The sequence below is a fragment of the Lissotriton vulgaris genome, chromosome 1_2, assembly GCF_964263255.1.
Source record: "Lissotriton vulgaris chromosome 1_2, aLisVul1.2, whole genome shotgun sequence".
Classification (NCBI taxonomy): Eukaryota; Metazoa; Chordata; class Amphibia; order Caudata; family Salamandridae; genus Lissotriton; species Lissotriton vulgaris.
In genome coordinates, this window is record NC_141686.1 from 294,058,921 (window position 1) to 294,079,930 (window position 21,010).

Consider the following 21,010-nt stretch of genomic DNA (forward strand, 5'->3'; position numbering starts at 1 on the left):
TGCTAAGAGTGTCCATCCTGTGAGAAAGCATGGCTGAAGATGTGGGCACCATATAAGCCCTTAAAAGCCTGGGGTGCAATAGTCCAGACCTGCTTGCGCACAGTCCATCAAAGGGGAGGAAGGCTGGCGGTCCTTGCAGAGATCTGGCGCAGTCTGGCAAGAGGCTTCGCACCACACACCAGCTCACAGACCACACTCTCCAGTGGCCATTAACTCCTACATAGTTTGGAAACGCAGAAGCCATTTTGGATTCCTGGATATACCTTTCCTCGTTGCCCACAGCGTCCCTACTAGGATATCAGGACACTAGGTTGCTGCAGCCAGGACCTTGTTAGGCGGGTCTAGATTGTTCTCTAAAGGAACTAGTGCTTTTCTTTGGAGTTGTTTTGAAGGACATCGAGAACACATCTAAGAATTCAACTATTTTAATCATTCATCAAACTTTGCCAAAAGACTATAGGATTGTTGTTACACTTAAGGTTATACTAGAAGGATTCCTAAATCAGAAATATATTGCAATTACCAAGTATTCATGATAATTTGTAATGTATGAAGAGTTTCACTAATACTTTTAGGAGTTGCTCACTTACGACTCAGGATATTAATGTATGTTAAATACGTTGCAGTGGCATGTGAGTCAAGCAGAAACTATAACTCCATATTACCCTAATTGTCCACTTATTTTCATGCACCCCCCTCCTCTTCTTTAATCACTTTCTCTTCCTCTCACTGTGACCCTTCTGGGCAGTGGTTCATTTGTAAAAATAAAAAGTGCAGGGGTTTTCGTCAGGAGGCAGTGTGCATCAGCCCATTTCTCATGTTAGCACCGCCTGAAACAAAACCAACTACTAACCATGAAAGTGGGGAGTGGATGTGGCATAACGGCCAGAACTGCAGACTTTGGCGCTGGGGAACCAGGTTCGAATCTCAGTGTCGGTTCAACTTCATGTGATTCTGGGCAAATCATATAATCTCGCCATGCAACCATAAATGAATGTGCCCTTATCCGGTGCTCATGAAAAGCGCCAGTATTCTAGATTAAGTGCTGGTGCTGAGCACCGGAAACCACCGGCTCAATTTAAGCACTGCTTGTAGGTCATCTGCTGTCGGTTTCCTCCCACCAATTCTTTAAGTTTCTCCTCTTTCTAATCTCCTTTATTTCTGGGATGTCCTACTCTTACCCCCTCCTCCCACATCAATACCTCACCTCCTTGGACGTGATGCTCTCCAGGTCGGTGGTCATCATCACCTCCCGGAGCTTGGCCTTCACCGTGTGTTCCGTGATCTCGCGCTCCGACGGCCTGTTCAGAGAGAGAACAAAACGGGGGCTAGCTGAGGGGCAAGCTTGAGGTGGCAGACATGGGAGGGTCAAAAGGTCAGCATGTTGGAAGTCCAAGGAAGGAGGTGGAAGATCTGGAAAAGCAGAGAGAAGCAGGGAATGCAGTCAGGGCAGCAAAGGCACAAGCAAAGAGAAAACAAGCAGTGGCAAAGCCAATAGGTCTGGGTTTAAAGTGCCAACACATGCAGCTCAAGCACATTAAAACCAGACAAGAAATGCGGATTCCATTGAAGACTTCCAAGTCGTTAAGTAGTCCCTTGTGTAGTTCATGTCCAGCACTAGCGTGGAGGTTGAAGGATACACCCAAACACCCAATAGCATTAGGTAAGGGGACTATTCCTCTCTGCTGACCAAAGATGTGATTGACAAAGTCTCAAGCCATTGGCTAAAAGAACCTGGTTGAAGAAAGTCTGACTGAAAAAGGCAGTCCTAAATCCCAATCTACATGTATTGTAAACAATAGCTCTGTCTGAGAGCTGGGCTACTAAAACCTCGACCTAAGAAGGCAATCCAAGAAAAAATAAAGATTTTAGAGATGTTAATGAAAAAGGAATGTACATTACAGGAGAAGTCTGTAGCAGAAAACCAGGAAAACAGAGTTGAAGCAATGTTTATGATTAGTATTCAGAACAGAAAGCAATGAGGGGCCACAGGTGGGCAATGAATAGACTATAGGGTGTCTGACACTAGGTCCAAATTCTTTAATCTGACATTTAATTCCCTGGATTAGCAGCCGCTGTCTGAAACTCAACTTGGAGAAGCCAGGAGCCCTAGTCCTCGGACCTTCCCCTGTCGCGTGGGACAACTCCTGGTGGCTCTCCGTACTCGCTACGCCTCCTACCCCCACGGACCACACCCGAAACCTCTGCATCATACTAGACTCCTCCCTCACCATGGGCCGGCAGATCAACGCCATCGCCTCCACCTGCTTCAACACCCCCCGCATCCTTCGTAAGACCTTCAAGTGGATTCACCCCCCACCCCCCCCCCCCCCCCCCCGAAGGCAGAAAGACCGTCACCCACCCACTCACAACTAGCAGACTGGACTACAGAAATGCCCTCTACGCTGGAATCAACAAATCTCTACTCCGCAAGCTCCAGACCATCCAGAACACCGCAGCCAGACTCGTCCTCGGAATCACACAACATGAGCACATGACTCAACACCTGTGAGACCTCCAGTGGCTCCTCATCGAGAAGAGAGTAACCTTCAAGCTACTCACTCACGCCTTCAAATCCCTCCACAACAACGGACCCAAATACCTAAACAAAAGAGTCTCCTTCCTCACACTCAAAAGGAACCTCCGCTCCCCCGACCTCGCCCTGGCAGTAACCACGCGCATCCACAGAACCAGAGCGGGTGGAAGAGCCTACACTTACATCGCAGCTAAAGCCTGGAACGAGCTTCCAGTCAGCATCAGACGCTCCACTACTCTGCACACCTTCAGGGAGAGCCTTAAAACCAGACTCTTCGACTGATCTGGACCTGCACCCTGCCCCCGCGTCTTGAGACCCTTACGGGTAAGTAGCACGCTTTATAAACCCCTTATTGATTGATTCCCTGATTTACGTCAGCTGCACCTTTACTCTGTCTGCATTAACTGACTCATACCGTCCTTCACATTAGAATGAGTTTTATGTTAAGCATAATATATAAACGTACTACCAAACTTTTTAAATAATTTCAAACCAAATTTTGTTTATGGTTAAAGTAAAATTTGTTGTAATTATTTGAAAGTAAATGTAAGTAAAAATAAGGATTAATGTTACAATAATGTTACTTATTTTAACTATATATAAATTAATGTCATTCAAAACTTTACAGTTCAGATTAGCACTGATATCACTAAAGTAAAGTAAATTATTTATTTGAAAATATGGCAAGGGGTAGTTATATGGTTTAGAACTGTTTAATTTAGTGTTTGCACAATTTAATGCAATATGTTAATTTAATACTTTTACATTTAATTAATTATTGAGTTAGCATAGCAAATACAAAAAGCATTACTTATTAATTTAATGAAATGTGATTTACTAAACAAAGTTAGGGTTAGAACTGATTTATTGCAATATAAAATGGGGATTTCATTTACTTTAGGATTAGAACAAAGAACAAGTCACTTACCTTCGGTAACACACTTTCGGGTGGATACTATAAATAACCACAGACTCCTCACCTTTAGACTGTCCCCTAGTTGCCATACTGAAACCGGAAATTCTAATCGCAGTGCTCCCATATTCCGCCAGTGACGCAGTGCAATATGACCCCGCATTGATTTTATTCCGCCCCAAAGTGGTGGAGCGGAGTCGCATAGACGTGACACACCTGCACACACACCATTATCTTTCTCAACTCTTTCCGCAAAGTAGGAAATGGAGCATAAAAATGGTCTGTACCAGTGTGTCGAGCTTCAATTTGGGACCTCCTAACCACTCCACAGAAAAAGGGTGGCGGGAGGAGGGGAAGGGGGCGAAGGGAAGTGAGGAATCTGCAGTTAGATAGAATATCTACCAGAAAGAGTAAGTAACTTGTTTTCCAATGGATATATTTAAACACAGATTCATGAGCTGTACAATAGCTACCAACGGGTAAAGCAGGTACCATGCTTCGTCCCTTGGAGCACATTTCGTGGCTCACAAGTTGGGAGTCTACAACTTGGAGCATTGATTGACTAGTCTACGTCTCACATGTTGGTGCAGAGTCCCAAACTTGACCATCTGAAATTGGGCCCGCAGACTTTAAAGAGATCTTATTCCTTTAAAGTCCCAAGTGTGCCTTAAGTTTGGCAGCCTACATCTAGAAATGCTTGGCCATGGACTTGAATTTCCATTATCAAAAGAAGTGGAGCAATTTGACGTCCCCCCTTACCCCTCCAAAATAAGAGCACATGGAGCACCTCAAGTGGGCTTGCAGGATTGCCAAGGCACTGGAAGAAATGCACAGGGTGTCAATAAAATGTCAGAGGATAGAGCTTCATAAAACTACGGGTGTACTTCTGTTCCAAGGACTGCTCAATGGTGTTAGTAGCGAGGTGCGACAGATCGAAAGAAGGTATACTGACTGCTCCGAGAAGAAGGATGGGGAGTCGGGCCGCACAGAAAGCAGGTCAGCCATGGCCGTCCACTCATTGATACAGCTCTGGTCAGACTCGATGGCGGCTTCGTAGTGCTGGACCCAGCCCAGGGCGCTGCTTGCTGGGAAGTGGTTGTGATTGAAGGCAGACTCGCAGGCCTTGTGTAGCACCTGCATCATGGACCTGTGTTAGAGAACAGCAAAAGAAACAACATAGATGAGTCAACTAGGAATTTCCCAAGCAGAGTTCAAAGTCAACACTGGTGTCGGTGATGGCTGGCAGGTCAATTCAGCCAGTGAAGAGAAAGGTGGTATGACTCCAAACACTCGCTCAGCTCCACCAAGTAGATCAGGAGATGGTAAGTACTCTCAGGGACCAAGGGGGGAAGAAGAATATGTCACTGACTTCCCTCGAGAGAAAGGGACGGGTTCACTGGCCTTTCAAAGAGGGAAGGGTGTTGGATCGACTAACTCAGCCCGTTTGTTTGGGGGTGGTGTGGGATAAACTCGCTGAACCTCTCTGTTGGTGGGTGAAGTGAGATGACATTCACTCTTTGAAGCAGATGGAAATGAGAGTACATGGGGTCACTGAGTTAGTTTCTCCTAGGTTTGTGGGTGGTTCTAAGGAGGGCCAGGAAGACTTTAAGACCTCTTCATGGTGGTCGGCGCCCTTCAGCTCACCGCTTAATTGTGATGGGGAGAAAAAGTGCGATTCACTCAACTGCTCTGACTGAAGGGCACAAGAAGGAAAACAGGGAGAGTGACAGCTCTTTCAAGGGGGTACAGGAGGAATGGCTCATGAGGGCCAATGTGGGCTGGTGAAGCGCAGAGCATCTCAGGGCGAGGGGGGCAACAAACTCCCCGAGACCCTCAGAGGCATGAGGGAACGACTCCTGAGGCCCTTGGACGAGGGAGTGGGGAAAGAGGGAACATTGCACTGAGCTCCTGAAGAGTGAGGCGGAATGGGTCGCTGAGACTCGCGTGTGAGAGGGAACAAGTCACTCAGCTCCTCCACACTGGGAGGCAAAACTATTACTTATGGAAGAGAAAGGACCCCAAACATCACAGAGGAACAAACACCCCTCAAACATTAAAGTCAACTTCACCTGTTGCGGGACTCACCACATTGTTTGGACAGAGATGGGCTTGAAAATGCGCGTCACGTCATCGGAGGTCACACTGAAACCCCTACAGAAACAGAAAATATCATTACAAGGGGTTAGTATCTTTGGATTCCTGGAGTCTACTGAAGTCACGGCAGTCGTGTAGTGGCATCTGGGCTCGCGTAAAGAAGGAGGGAAGGGTACGGGTACAAGGCGTTGAGTGTACACTGCCCACCATGAGAGAAGGTGGCGAGGTAGGACCGTGGACGTGTGCCCAGTCTGAGGCTGATGCCATCCAATCGCCCACCAAATGCAAAGCTCATGGCCCCATCCCTGAAGTGACAGATGGAAAAACAATAATAATCTTACAGATGAGATTAAATACTCCACACATACGACCTTGAAAATGGCATTATGTTTTACTTTGAGTAGGTGTTATTTAATTATACTGCTTGCTCGAGACGTTATTAATTGGTATTAGACATAAGCATTGCATTTGGTGCGCAAGTTAAGGTTCCAATGCCTGTTGTGCTGGTTGTGAATTGAGGTCCGAATATAAATTCAGAATTTCAGTGGCTTTTTGGTTTCATTGATAACCATAGCTACAACATACCTGTTTTTTCAACAGAATTTGAGGGTTTTTAAAAACTCACGTTTAGGTGTTAGAATCAAAGCTAACCCGAACATCCCTTTAACCTTTCATTTTTACAGTGAATTTTTAGGGTTTTTAATGGTCCTATACCACACCGAAGGTTTTCCTGTGCCTTCGGCTATGTGCAGCAGGTGTTGGCCGACAACCAGTCACTGCTCTTGCCCCACCACAGGTGGCCCACCCCGGTGTTCGGCCAGTCTCTGCACCCAACCTGCCACACCATTCTAATAAATGGGGTAACCCAACCGAAAAGTTCTTGGACCTGGGTGTCGAATGGTACAGAAAACAATGGCCCTAGACCTTTATTTTCATTCAATTTTCTTCTTTAAACAATTATCATTCAAATAGGCTTTTGAGCATGCGTAAAGTCAGCTCACGGTTACAAAGATCCAGAAATAGTTAAAGTATTTAGATGTGCACACCAGCAGACCACCAGGGCACACAGCCTTCAGCAATGCACAGCAGGGGTGTGCTACAGGGCCTGGCTTTTGGTAAGGCCCGGATCCAGGGGTTGTGAGCCCTCACTGACCGCTGCGGACCTCGCTCCAGATCGACAAATCCAGAGGAGGTCAAACAAAAGGCTGAGACACTTCCTGTGGGTTTGTGCTCCTCTAGAATGTGGACCCTGTCGGTGGGGGTGGGGAGGTCTCCAGACCTCTTTTGTTTTTATTTTTGCCGCAAAGTGTTATTCCTTGTGGACACCAACTTCCTAACTCCAGATTGCCCTCCTGAGTAAGGTGTCAGGAGATGCTGCCCTGTCCCATGGTGTTGTTTTCAGTTTGATTTTCTGGACTCGGGGACCGAGGCCTGTCATGGCGGCTGCAGCAGACTTTACGCAGCTGCAGGGAGCCAATCAGAGCTTGGGATCCCGGCTTTGAGCATGCAAACATGAAATGGCTGATGGGAGAAAAAAGCTCCATCATCCAATCAGATTTGATTGTTTTTTTAAATGTGGGTCATCAGATGGTCTACAAACCTGGGTTCTCAGGCTGCAACAGATATCTCTGACCCATAACCCGTTGAAAACCAGAAAAAATAAAATAAACTTACATTCGCAAAAGCCACCTGACGGATTTACAGCAACCCAAATTCTACTTTCATGCTTAGTTTGGTGAAATTGCATAAGTTTTTTCATCTTATTTGTAGATCAAAAAATCCTCTGGGAATTGTAATGTTTAATGCACCTTTTTAACCTCCCTCCCTTTTGAAGTCCCAGTGTGACAGAGCAGCAAGTTGTGAATGGATATGACGTATAGCGTCAGTTTCTGACTGTACAGGCTAACACATACCCATCACCGTCCAGGAAAACCTGAGTGTTGCTCCACACGGGCAGGACCATCCCGATGGTACAGTGGTTGCATCTGGAAGGAACAAAAACATTTTTTTTAAATTATCTTTTGAATCTTTACGTGGATAAAAAAACAAAAAAGAATCACGGAATAAAATACAATAATGTACAGTAAAATGCAGCAAAATACACCCCAATATTTTAATAACTCATCGTACATATTAAAAGTTCAAATAAACAACATTAAATCTGAAATCAGGGGTCTTAATCCATCTGGGAGTCATCGCTATAAATATATGGAATATGCTACTTACCAGTATGCATCTGTTCTTGGCATAGAGGGCTGCAGAGTGGTACATTATGAATAGATCGCCATCTGGTGTTGGGCTCGGATGATTGCACTTTGTTTTTCTCTTGGAGAGTCTTTTGTATCTTGGTGACTCCTCCTCTGGTTGGTAGTGCGCATGGGCATCGGCTCCATCCTTAGATTGTTTTGCCATAGTAGGGTTAGATGGAGTAGTATGATAGAATACAGATAGGAATGCCCATGTAAGTGTATCTAAATAAGATAATGTTGGAACAGACACAGGTTTCCAGGGAGGCTGGGAGGGCATGTACCACTCTGCAGCCCTCTATGCCAAGAACAGATGCATACTGGTAAGTAGCATATTCCGTTCGAGGCATATGGGCTGCAGATGGTACATTATGAATAGACTATACAGCAGTTCTCTCCCTAGCGGTGGTTGCCCGTGTCTGTTGCAACTGTCTGAAATAAAGTCTTTAATACAGCTTGTCCCACTCTAGCTTGTTGTGTTGTGTGCACATCTACACAATAGTGCTTTGTGAAGGTGTGCGGTGTAACCCAGGTAGCTGCTTTGCATATGTCATCTAGTGGAATGTTTCCCAAAAATGCCATAGATGCTCCTAGTTTACGTGTAGAGTGAGCTCTAGGAGGAACAGTTAATGTTCTCTTTGCTTTTAAGTAGCATATTTGAATACATTTTACAATCCATCTGGCAATGCCCGCTTTAGAGATGGGATTGCCCTTATGTGTAGGAGAAAACGCAACAAATAGCGGTTTTGTCTTTCTGAAAGTTTGTGTTCTTTCTATATAGTACGATATTGCCCTTCTGACATCCAATGTATGTAGGGCCCTTTCCGCTACGGTTTGTGGTTTTGGAAAGAAAACCGGTAATTCCACTGACTGATTGATGTGGAATGCAGAAATTACCTTTGGTAGGAATTTTGGGTTTGTTCTAAGAACCACTTTATTTTGGTGTAACTGCATTAATGGTTCTTGAATCGTAAAAGCCTGCAACTCACTTACTCTTCTAAGTGACGTGATAGCTATGAGGAAGGCCACCTTCCATGTGAGGAATTGTATTTCACACCTATGCATAGGTTCAAAGGGTGGCCCCATTAGTCTGGTAAGTACTATGTTGAGATTCCAGACTGGGGAAGGTGGTCGTCTTGGTGGAATGACTCTGTAGAGTCCCTCCATGAAAGCTTTAATTGCTGGTACTTTAAACAGGGATTGATGTTGCCTGTTTTGTAGGTATGCCGCTATAGCTGCGAGATGAACTCTGATAGAGGTGTATGCTAAGTTACATTGCTGCAAGTGTAGTAAATAGCAAATGATCTGTTTAGTGGATGCGTCCAGAGGGTTGATGTGCTTACTGTTACAGTGTATAGCAAACCTCTTCCACTTTGCTGCATAGCATGCTCTGGTGGTAGGACGTCTTGCTTGTTTAATGATTTCCATACATTCTGGTGGTAAATCTAAATATCCAAACTCTATGACCTCAGGAGCCAGATCGCTAGGTTCAATTGTTTGGGATCTGGGTGCATTATTTCTCCATGGTTCTGTGTAAGATGCATGGGTAATAATCTTAGCTTTTGATGTGGCACCTGTGAGAGTTGCAGTAGCGTGGTGAACCACGGCTGTCTTGCCCACGTGGGTGCCACTAGTATCATTGTCATTGAGTGCTGCTGCAGTTTCCGAACCACTAACGGAATTAGTGGGAGAGGGGGGAAAGCGTAAGCAAATCTGTTGGACTAATTTATCCATAGTGCATTGCCCTGGGACCGTTGGTGTGGGTACCTGGATGCGAAGTTTTGGCATTTTGCGTTCTGATGATTGGCAAACAGATCTATCTCTGGTTGCCCCCATCTCTGGAAGAATGGCTGCAGTATTTGGTCATGCAGCTCCCATTTGTGTACTTGTTCTGACTGTCTGCTTAGGATGTCTGCTATCTGATTTTGAACTCCTGGTAGGTGTTCTGCTAACAGATGGATCTTTTGAGGAATGGCCCATCTCCAAATGTCCTGTGCTAGTTTGGATAGTTGGAGAGTGTCCCCCCCCCCTGTTTTTGAATATAATACATTGCAGTCATGTTGTCTGTTCTGATCAGGACTGCCTTGTTTGTTATTTGCATTTGGAAAGCTTTTAGTGCTAGAAATACCGCTAATAGTTCCAGGTAGTTGATGTGCAGTTTCTTTTGCTGCACACTCCACTTCCCCTGCACTGTGTATTTGTCCATATGCGCATCCCATCCGGAGAGCGATGCGTCCGCTATTATTATCACTTGTGGAATCGGTTCTAGGAACGACCGTCCTTTGGAAAGGTTTGTTGTGTTCCACCACTTCAGAGAGCGATGCGTACGGTCGTCTACCAACACCAGATCTGTAATCTGACCTTGAGCCTGATTCCACTGTGTCGCTAGACACTCTTGTAGTGGGCGCATTTGTAGTCTGGCATGTGGTATTAGCAGTATGCAGGAGGACATCATGCCTAATAGTTGCATAAACACTTGTGCTGGTAGTGAGTGTTGTGGTTGAAATCTTTGTATTAACCCGACCATTGTTTGTATCCTGATCGGATTGGGGTATGCTATTGCTTTTTCTGTGTCCATAGTAGCCCCAAGGTATTGCTGAATCTTGTTTGGTTGCAGGTGTGATTTTTTGTAGTACACCGTAAACCCTAGGTGGTGCAGCAGTTGAATTGTCTTCTGTGTGTTGTGAAGACATTCTTCTTGTGACTTGGCCTTTATTAACCAATCGTCCAAGTAGGGGAAGACATGTATTTGTTGTCTTCTTAGGTGTGCTGCCACCACAGCTTGGCATTTTGTGAACACTCTTGGTGCCGTTGTGACCCCGAACGGAAGGACTTTGAATTGATAATGTTGTCCTTCCACTACAAACCTTAGGTATTTTCTGTGGGCTTTGTGAATTGGGATATGAAAGTAAGCGTCTTTTAGATCCAGTGTAGAAAGAAAGTCCCCTTTCTTCAGTAAAGGGAGTACCTGTTGGAGCGTGACCATGTGGAAATGTTCCGAATTTATGTATGCATTGAGAGGTCTGAGGTCCAAGATTGGTCTTAGGGACCCGTCTTTTTTGGGGATTAGGAAGTATAGAGAGTATACTCGTGTCCCTTGTTGATGTTTTGGAACCTTCTCTATTGCATGCTTTTGTAGCAGTGCTAGTACTTCTTCCTTTAACAATGTCAGATGATCTTGACTCATTGGACGCTGTTTGGGGGGGATGTTTGGTGGGGTAGCTGTGAGTTCTAGGCAATAACCATGGTGGATAATCTGTCTCACCCACTTGTCTGATGTCATGTCTTCCCAGACAGGTAGGAACTGTGATAGACGTCCCCCGACCGGTGTTATGTGGTCTGGGGGAAGTTCTATGAAGTCACTGTTTTGGGGTTGAGGCGTTGCGGTTGTTATTATTTCCGCGGCCTCTACCCTTGTTGTTGTTACCCCTGTAACTACCTCTTGAATTACCTTTGGGTGATGTAGGTGTGAAAGAGGTGGATTGCTGATTTGCTCCTGTATATTTTGAGCCTCCTCTATAGGTGGGTCTACGAAAGGAACCTCTTTGTGTTGGCTGTTGCAATGCTCCCATTGACTTAGCCGTTTCTGTATCTTTTTTCATTTTTTCTAAGGTCTCATCTGTGCTTGAACCAAAAAGTGTCTTTTGATCAAAGGGTTGGTTCAATAAGGACGTTTGTACTTCCTGTTTGAATCCTGAGATTCTAAGCCATGCATGTCTCCTTAACATGACCCTGGTGTTGATGGATCTTGCTGCAGTGTCTGCTGCGTCTAGGGCGCACTTAATGGAAGTATTAGTTATTATTTTTCCTTCCTGTATTAACTGATCTGCCTTTTTCTGATGTTCTTTGGGGAGATGTGTGATGAGTTTTTCTAATTCATCATAATGTGCCCTGTCATAACGTGCAAGTAGTGCCTGTGTATTGGCTATACGCCAGCTATTTGCCGCTTGTGATGCTACTCTCTTGCCTGATGCATCTATTAATTTTGACTTTTTATCAGGTGGAGGAGCCTCTCCTGTAGATAATGAGTTCGCTCTTTTACGAGGGTTTGAAACTACAAGCGAGCCCAGAGGTACCTGCCCTTTGATAAATATTGGATCCTTTGGAGCCGCCTTATATTTTTTATCAATTCTTGGGTTTAACACCCTAGCCCTCACTGGGTCTTTGAATATTTCTTCTGTGTGACTGAGAAGACCCTTCAGCATAGGAAGAGTACCTGATGTTCTTTGTGCATTAGGTAGCGTCTCTAATAGGAAGTCCTCTATTTGAGGTTCTGTATGTATATCTACTTTATGATATTTTGCTGCCCTATTAATGAGCTGTACAAACCCTGTGTTATCAGGTGGTGAAGGCTTTGAGGGATACAACTCTGGGTCGTTGTCCTCATCTGACCCTAGGTTATAATTTTCCCATGGGTCATCCTCATCTGGGATGGTTTCATCATCCCCTTGAGGTTCTCCCTCCCCTGGATCACTGTCTACATCAGACTGAGGTGTAGATGGTCTTGGTGTAGAAGGTGCAGGATTATTTGGCATAGTGTGAGGAATAGGAGAAGAGGGTGTGACTTTAGGTCGAGGAGAAGCAGGAGGAGTTGTATTTGTCCCCAGTGTTCTCTTTTTTGAAGGAAGAGATTTGTCTTCTATCTGTTCATTCTTTCTCTTCTTCGTCACTACTTTGCCAGTTTGCGGATCGATAAACAAAATCTTTTGTTTGGGATCTGTCTGCTGCTCCTGAATCGGTACCAAAGGCCTTGGTTCCGAAAGGTGCTTATGTTTTCGATCGTCAATGTTCGGTGTTTTCGGCACCGAGTGTTTACTCGATTCCGACTTCCTCGGTGTCGAGTGAGTCTTCGACGTCGAATCATGTTTCTGTTTCGACATGGAATGTTTCGATGCCGAGCTTTCCCTTGCATGAAGCTTCAGTGTCGAAGTCTATGTCGACCGTTTCTCGGATCCGACATGGTGGGAGGCCGAGTGTTTGTTTCGGTTTCGTTGCCGGGCCCGAAGGCGGGGCTTCGGAAACTTTTTTCTGCGGTTTGACCGGGCTCGAAGGCGGGGTCGTTACCACACGGGGTCGGTTTTTTGGTAAGGGGACGTCGTCACTCACGGTTTGTTGCACATCGAGTTCTTCGACATCCGACTCGTCCCCTTCCGACCCCGACTGATCCTCATGATCCTCTTCTTCCTCAAGTTGCTAGTCTCCGAACAGCTCCGGGATCGCCTCCGACTGCATTCTGGAAACATCATGTCTTCGAGCTCGACGATTTCTAATCGTCGACTTGGAGGAGAATGCTGCGCAGGCTTCGCAGTCCCTGGATTCGTATTCAGGCGATAGGCAGAGGTTGCACACCTCGTGTAGGCCCTTGTGTGGGAACTTCGCACCATACGTTGGACATTTCTTGAATGGAGTCCTTTCCATGGACTCCGGGCTTGACTGCGTCGAGAAAGGCCTCCTGTTCGTCGACGTAGATCAAAGTTTTTCCTTCGATGTTGAAGTCGAAACGCGCCGGAATGGAAATGAAACGCGTTCGATAACAATACCGGCGAATTGGAAAGGGAATACGCGCCGATAAGTCACTTCTTTTCGAAGTCGATCTGGAGCGTCTCAATCCTCATCCGAACCCGATGGCGGAAAAAACAATCTAAGGATGGAGCCGATGCCCATGCGCACTACCAACCAGAGGAGGAGTCACCAAGATACAAAAGACTCTCCAAGAGAAAAACAAAGTGCAATCATCCGAGCCCAACACCAGATGGCGATCTATTCATAATGTACCATCTACAGCCCATATGCCTCGAACATGGTGTTCGGTGATATACAGAAAAGCTTCGAATTTAGGGTGTCAAATTTAGTTTAAGCCGACATCCTCAACCTGGTCACGTAACAATGTCATAATATCTTTACAGTTTTGGGCATCTATTTGCAGAAAAAAACATTGGGGACAGGGTCACGGCTGATTTGCATATGACTGGGTCCAAACTGAAAGCCTCTGTGAACAAAGGCTTCAGGGAGCCTGAGGGGATTCCAATCCCCTCACGCTTCCAAAAGGCTCGGTTTGTTTTGTTAGAACATTCTGTCCTCTAGTGGCAGAATGTCCTAATAGCCTTATAGCCCTTCGTAGATGGGCTGTACTGCTATTAAAGTCCCTCTCCCTTGTTAAAGGCCCTTGCCTTCGGCTCGGGCCTTTAACGCTGGAGAGGGCCTTTAATAGCAGGTATAGCCCTCTACGGCGGGCTAAAAGGCTATAGTAGATTCCTAGACGCAGTATAGTGTCGATCCCCACACTTCTCGCTTTTTGTGTTGTGTGGGAGGGGAAAAAGGGGGGCAAGGGGTCCTCAGGCCTGTGTGGGCTTCTTTGATATTCGTTTGCTATACCCTTCAGGACCAAGTCTCCCTTCACACTGCACAGCATGTGAACCAGGCATTTAGAGACGCTGGAATGGCTCTCCATTGGTCATTCAGACGGAGGTGGCACTAAGTGAAGACAGCATTATTCAGTCCAGCAAAGCTTGGAAACATTAACCTATTTGAGTTGGCGGTGGGACCCCCCGAGGAAACCCTCCACATCAACGAGCCCTTGTGCCGGATGCTTCCTGTCTGGATCAGGAACCGCCATCCAGCTCTGCCGGTCACCTCCGTCCAAGCTAGCCAATGGAACAGAGGGGCGGGACAACACACACATACTGTAGACATAAGATTTCGCCTGTGCGAAAATCTGCGCAGTGCGCAGCTTTCGACAGGCGAAACCTAAAAACGAAGTGCCAGGGCCCTCGACAGGAGGCTGCTGCAGCTTGCACCATCCATTGACCCTGCCAGCTCTGCCAATCACAGTACCAACACACTACTAGTCATCACACACCTACAAGAGTGACAATTCAGACTGTTCCCAGCCCTCAAAACTGTAAGACCGGCTTGGGCGGCAGGTATCAGTTCTTTTTTATGTACATTAGATAAATAAGCAACTGTTGTTCTGCTCATCTCAAAATTAGATAGACAGTGCCACCATGTGGTAGACTATCTTAAGTGCCAGTGTTGAGCACCAGAAACCACCAGCTTATATTAAGCACTGGGTGACACTCAAGGTCTCACAGCACATGCATTTCACCAGGGTATTCCGGTTTGCCACATACCCTTCCTTTGGGAAATCTACTCCCAGTAGGATAGTTTCATCCTCGACACTGTACCCCATCTTGGAGACCACCAGGAGATATCGGATCCTGTGCTGCTTCACAGACTCCAGCCTCACAGCCTGCAAGGGACCAGAAAAGAAATATGCATTAGTGGGAGTGCCTGCATCACCTTAATGCTCAGAGCATTCCTTCTATGGTGGGCATCCACTGGTGGCGATGGGTCGCTCATGAACAGACTTGTGAAGGACGGTGTGGCGGGGCGGGGGGGGTTCCTTCCATGGGTTGTGTGGTGTGTGGAATCCCTCATGGACAGACCTACACAAAGGGATGTGGTAGGTGGACTTTCCTTCCATTGGTGAACCAGTGTGTGAGATCCCTAATTGGCAGATTTTAGAGAGGGATTGTGGAGGGTGGTGTTTCCTTCCATTGGTGGTGCGGTGTGTGATCCCTCCTGGACAGACCTGTGAGAGGGCATCTGTTGGGAGGAGTTTCCTTGCATTAGTGGCGGTTTGTGGAATCTCTTATAGACAGACCAGTGAGAGGGTTTGTGGTGAATGGATTTAATTCCATTGGCGGTGCAGTTTGAGGGATCCCCGATGGACAGACCAGTGAGAGGGGATGTAGTTGGCGGGGTTTCCTGCATTGGTGGCGGTTTGTGGAATCCATAATGGACAGACGAGTAAGAGGGGATGTGGTATGCGGGCTTTCCTTCCATTGGTGGGACGGTGTGTGATCCCCATGGACAGACCAGTGAGAGGGGATGTGGTGGGCGGGGTTTCCTTCCATTGGTGGCACAGTGTGTGATCCCTCATGGACAGAGCAGTGAGAGGGGATGTGGTGGGCGGGGTTTCCTTCCATTGGCGGTGCAGTGTGTGATCCCTCATGGACAGATCAGGGGGCGGGGATGTGGTGGGAGAGGTTTCCCTCCATTGTTTGTGCAGGTGCATGGGTTCCCCTCATCAAACCTGGAGAGGGGATGGCGGGTGCCACGTTGCATCTGTTGTCTGTTTTTTCTGAGGCGTGACTGTTCTCACAACAGCCGTTAAGCAAACAATCCAGCCTGGATGGGCCGTCCCAAAAGGAGACAGGATGGTAACAAAGAAGCCTCATTTTCAATCGGAGGCCACCGTTTAGCATAAACGAGGGCGCCAGCCAATGAAAATGATGGGTGGGGTTTCAAGTCCCCTTCTGAAATCTCCTCTATCACAATAGGTCTTGCAGAGCGACCAACGCATGCGCGCTGTAAAGCTAGGCGAGACCTAAAAATAAACTGGATACTCACTCACCAGAGGACACAAAACAAGACAACCACCCACAAGAGTAGCTCAAAATATTGTCTACCAAGTCTGCATGCACATGCCTAGGTAATTGAAGGATCTGTGTTACCATGAAGATCAGACCATGCCTCTAATCCCTGGCTTTCCTTTTACAAGCCCTCTGTGATCTGTACTTTACTCTCATTGGTTGAACTGAGGAAAACAAACCCCACTCCTAGGATGCAACGTGTTAATTGTGTGAAGTAAACCATGTATAAATGCCTTCGATCCCAAAGAAAATGCTTCTATATTCCATTGATAAAATGATTATAACCCACCAGATGTCACATCCGGTGGGTCTCTCACCACCCCCCATCTCCATGCAAGAGCCAAGGGAGGGCCCCTTCAGGCACGTCACCTCACCCACAGGCCAGGCCTTCAGCAGGGTGATGCTATAGGGAGACACCTTGGCACCAAAAGGTACGGATGGGACCCCCCACCTCCAGGAATGGGTTGGCAAAGCGTCGAGGAGGATAAAAACCCTAGCACCTAACCTAGGTGAAAGTGCTGTGATGTCAATGACGCGCACACCTTTTCCTTCATGATGGACCCCACTCTTCCAGCCTCCCGGGGAATCGCCCAATGCCAGCTGCGGCCAGTCCGACTCAGGACTTTATTCCTTCACGATGGACATAGTCAGCCACTTCTTCACATTGGTCTGTCCCAAAAACTGCAAAACAGGTCGTGTTACAACTCGGCTAACACACGCCTCCTTCGAGCCTGAAGTCACAGACAAATGCAAGCCCCTATGACTTTGGAACCAATGAAAAGACAGCTGTGAGCGTACTTCAAACACGTCGACACTCAACCCCTACCCAAACAACCCCTATTCAAACAGGTCTACACCCCCTACACAAACAAGTCAACACTCAACCCCAACTCAAACATCCACCTACTCAACGCCCCCTACACAAACACCCCTACTCACACATGGCAACATTGCCCCTCTACTCAAACATGTCAACACTGAAACCTACACAAACACCCCCTACACAAGCATGTCAACACTGAACTCATTGTGTAACAGGTGTTTGTGTAGGGGGTGTTTCACTAACACCCGTTAGGCAAAACACCCGCTACGCAAAACACCCGCTACGCAAAACACCCGCTACACGAACACGTAAACACTCAACCCTACTCAAATATGTCAATCAGCCCTACTCGAACACCCTTCTGCTCTAACATGTCAACACTGAACCCTACACAAACACCCCCTCCCCTACACAAGCATGTCAATACTGAACTCTTCTCAAGCCTGTCAACACTGAACTCATAGTGCAACAGCCCATACACAAACACCCCTACACAAACACGTAAACACTCAACCCTACTCAAAGACGTCAATCAGCCCTACTCGAACACCCCTCTGCTCTAACATGTCAACACTGAACCCTACACAAACACACCCTACACAAACATGTCAACACTGCCTCTCTGCTCAAATGTGAACACTGAATCCCTGCTCAAACATGTCCCCACTGCCCCTCTACTCCTACAAGTCAACACTGAACCCTACCCAAACACCCCCTACACAAGCATATCAATCAATCTATCAATATTTGCTTTATTCGATTCAAGTATTAAATCAAAAAAGTATCATTCAAGATTTAAAAATAAGCATTCATAGTTTAAAAGTTTATCAAGCTAAAAACTGATTAAAATCCATTACAATTACCATAGATATGAAATAACAGACAGATTTCAAAATGTGAGCCGCATGCTCAGGTAGTAACAAAATCATCATATGAATCAAATTGTTTCAACCAGAATAAGACCTTGCATCGATGACCTTGTTCTGACCACCCCTTTCAGATATTTTGAAATGTGACTAGTGACATTTTCACTAGCTAGAGATTGAAGTTTTATAAATGCGGGTCGAAATTGCCTCAAACCTAGCATCTTCAAATAAGACACAGTTCACCTTCTCCTAAGTACAGTATCACATTTACAAAAACACACAATGTGGATTGTCGACTGATTAGCTACATTGTCACAAGAACAGGGGCAGAGAGTATGTGACCAGTCGTTTAATTTGGGAAATATAACCAGGTTGTGAAAGTTACCTAAGCTTAGGCGCGTCATTAAGAACCTATCATAATTACTTAATAAATACGGTTGTATCCCTGTTTGAATCAAAAGTAATTGATTGGCTCAGTGACTGACTGTTTCAACCCTACTCAAATAGCCCATACTGAAAAATTTCAACACTGAACCCCTACTCAAATAGCCCCTACTCAAACATGTCCCCACTGCCCCTCTACTCACACATGTCAACACTGAACCCTACTCAAACACCCCCTACACAAGCATGTCAACACTGAACCCTTCTCAAACATGACAACACTGAACTCCTAGTGAAACAGCCCATAAACAAACAACCCCCTACACAAACACGTAAACACTCAACCCTACTCAAAGACGTCAATCAACCTCACGTGAACACCCCTCTACACAAACATATCAACACAGAACCCTACACAAACACACCCTACACAAACATGTCAACACTGCCTCTCTGCTCAAATATTAACACCGAACCCTACTCAAATAGCCCCAACTGAAACACTTCAACACTGCCCCTCTACTCAAACATGTCCCCACTGCCCCTCTACTCACACACGTCACCACTGAACCCTACTCAGACATGTCCCCACTGCCCCTCTACTCACACACGTCACCACTGAACCCTACTCAAACATGTCCCCACTGCCCCTCTACTCACACACGTCACCACTGAACCCTACTCAAACATGTCCCCACTGCCCCTCTACTCACACACGTCACCACTGAACCCTACTCAAACATGTCCCCACTGCCCCTCTACTCACACACGTCACCACTGAACCCTATTCAAATAGGTCCCCACTGCCCCTCTACTCACACACGTCAACGCTGAACCCCTACTCAAACATGTCCCCACTGCCCCTCTACTCACACACGTCACCACTGAACCCTACTCAAACATGTCCCCACTGCCCCTCTACTCACACACGTCACCACTGAACCCTACTCAAACATGTCCCCACTGCCCCTCTACTCACACACGTCACCACTGAACCCTACTCAAACATGTCCCCACTGCCCCTCTACTCACACACGTCACCACTGAACCCTATTCAAACAGGTCCCCACTGCCCCTCTACTCACACACGTCAACGCTGAACCCCTACTCAAACCATCAGCACCTTTAGCAACCGAGTATATACAGAAGGAATTTGGCATTGCACCCTGGCCGTACACACCAAAAAACCTTACAACTTACTAAACTGACACACTGGCCCTAGTGACCGCACACCCCTACAACACTGAACCAGAAAAGCGCCTGTATGGAGTCTCATTCGCCGAAAGGGGCTGCCAGGCCATCCCAGTGCAGGGTTGTGCACTACACGAGTGTAGTGTAATTAATCACGAGGGTTGTGCACACACCTGCTTATCGAGTGTGTGTGCGTGTGTGTGTGCACGGAATGGCGCAGATGAGGAGAGTGGCAGTGAGACGGGTGTAGTGAGACGGATGCCAGACAGTGTTCGGATGTGAGGCAGTGAGACAGGTGTGTGGGGCGGTGAGACAGGTGTGTGGGGCAGTGAGACAGGTGTGTGGGGCAGTGAGACAGGTGTGTGGGGCAGTGAGACAGGTGTGTGGGGCAGGTGTGCCTAGTTTCAGGTGCTGGTCCAGCAGTGCCCTGTAGCGTGGGCAGTGGGACGGGTGTGCCTAATTTCAGGTGCGGGTCCAGCAGGGCTCTGTAGGGCTGTATGCACACCTGCTCACCGCGTGGGCAGTGGGACGGGTGTTGGGACAGTGAGAAGGGTGTGGGGGGGCAGTGAGAAGGGTGTGGGGGGGCAGTGAGAAGGGTGTGGGGGGGCAGCGAGAAGGGTGTGGGGGGGCAGTGAGAAGGGTGTGTGGGGGCAGTGAGAAGGGTGTGTGGGGGCAGTGAGACGGGTGTGGGGGCAGCGAGAAGGGTGAGTGGGGGCAGCGAGAAGGGTGTGTGGGGGCAGTGAGACGGGTGTGTGGGGGCAGTGAGACGGGTGTGTGGGGGCAGTGAGAAGGGTGTGGGGGGCAGTGAGAAGGGTGTGGGGGGGCAGCGAGAAGGGTGAGTGGGGGCAGTGAGAAGGGTGTGTGGGGGCAGTGAGAAGGGTGTGTGTGGGGGCAGTGAGACGGGTGTGTGGGGGCAGTGAGAAGGGTGTGTGGGGGCAGTGAGACGGGTGTGTGGGGGCAGTGAGACGGGTATGGGGCAGTGAGACGGGTTTGGGGGCAGTGAGACGGGTTTGGGGCAGTGAGAGGGGTGTGCCTAGTTTCAGGTGCGGGTCCAGCAGGGCCCTGTAGGGCCGTGTGCACTTGTCTTCAGATGTTGCGCAGCAGCCAGATGCGGTCCGGGCAGTTTCCTGTCAGTTGTGAGCAGCGCCCGCCCTGGGCGTGGCTTGCACGGTTTTGCACCTCGTTCAAAGCGTGACACGACGCATTGCACAACCAGGCCCCAGCCCCGCCTCGAGTGACTGCTGCCTGAGCGCGGCCTTGTTATTTTGTAAATAAACACTGAATGAAAGGCTGCTGGGGCCAGAACAGGGGTAACCTCGGGGCCCCAGGGAGGAGGTGCGAAGCTTGAAGGCATCCTGGACCACTACCCAGGGCTTTAAGTGGGCCGGGTCCTGCCGGTGCTCAGCACCAGCAGTTCTTACAAGCCGGTGCTGAGACTGGTCCCTATCGGGCCCTCCGTTTTCGCCCTCACCATCCGGGTAAAAAAAATTCTTAACTCTGCAGCAGCGCGCCCTCTCCCCCC

At 47.6% G+C, this 21,010-nt stretch overlaps 1 protein-coding gene across 1 annotated transcript in view; it reads right to left on the reverse strand.

Moving 5' to 3' along the window:
* SSH3 (slingshot protein phosphatase 3) overlaps positions 1-21,010 on the reverse strand; it is a 196,500-nt gene that overhangs the window by 28,571 nt on the left and 146,919 nt on the right. The window contains exons 4-8 of the mRNA XM_086953267.1: positions 14,920-15,038; positions 7,457-7,528; positions 5,535-5,600; positions 4,402-4,596; positions 1,208-1,301 (exon numbers count right to left, since the gene is read on the reverse strand). Of these exons, the coding sequence (XP_086809393.1) occupies positions 1,208-1,301; positions 4,402-4,596; positions 5,535-5,600; positions 7,457-7,528; positions 14,920-15,038 (546 nt within the window). The remainder of the gene's footprint in view (positions 1-1,207; positions 1,302-4,401; positions 4,597-5,534; positions 5,601-7,456; positions 7,529-14,919; positions 15,039-21,010) is intronic.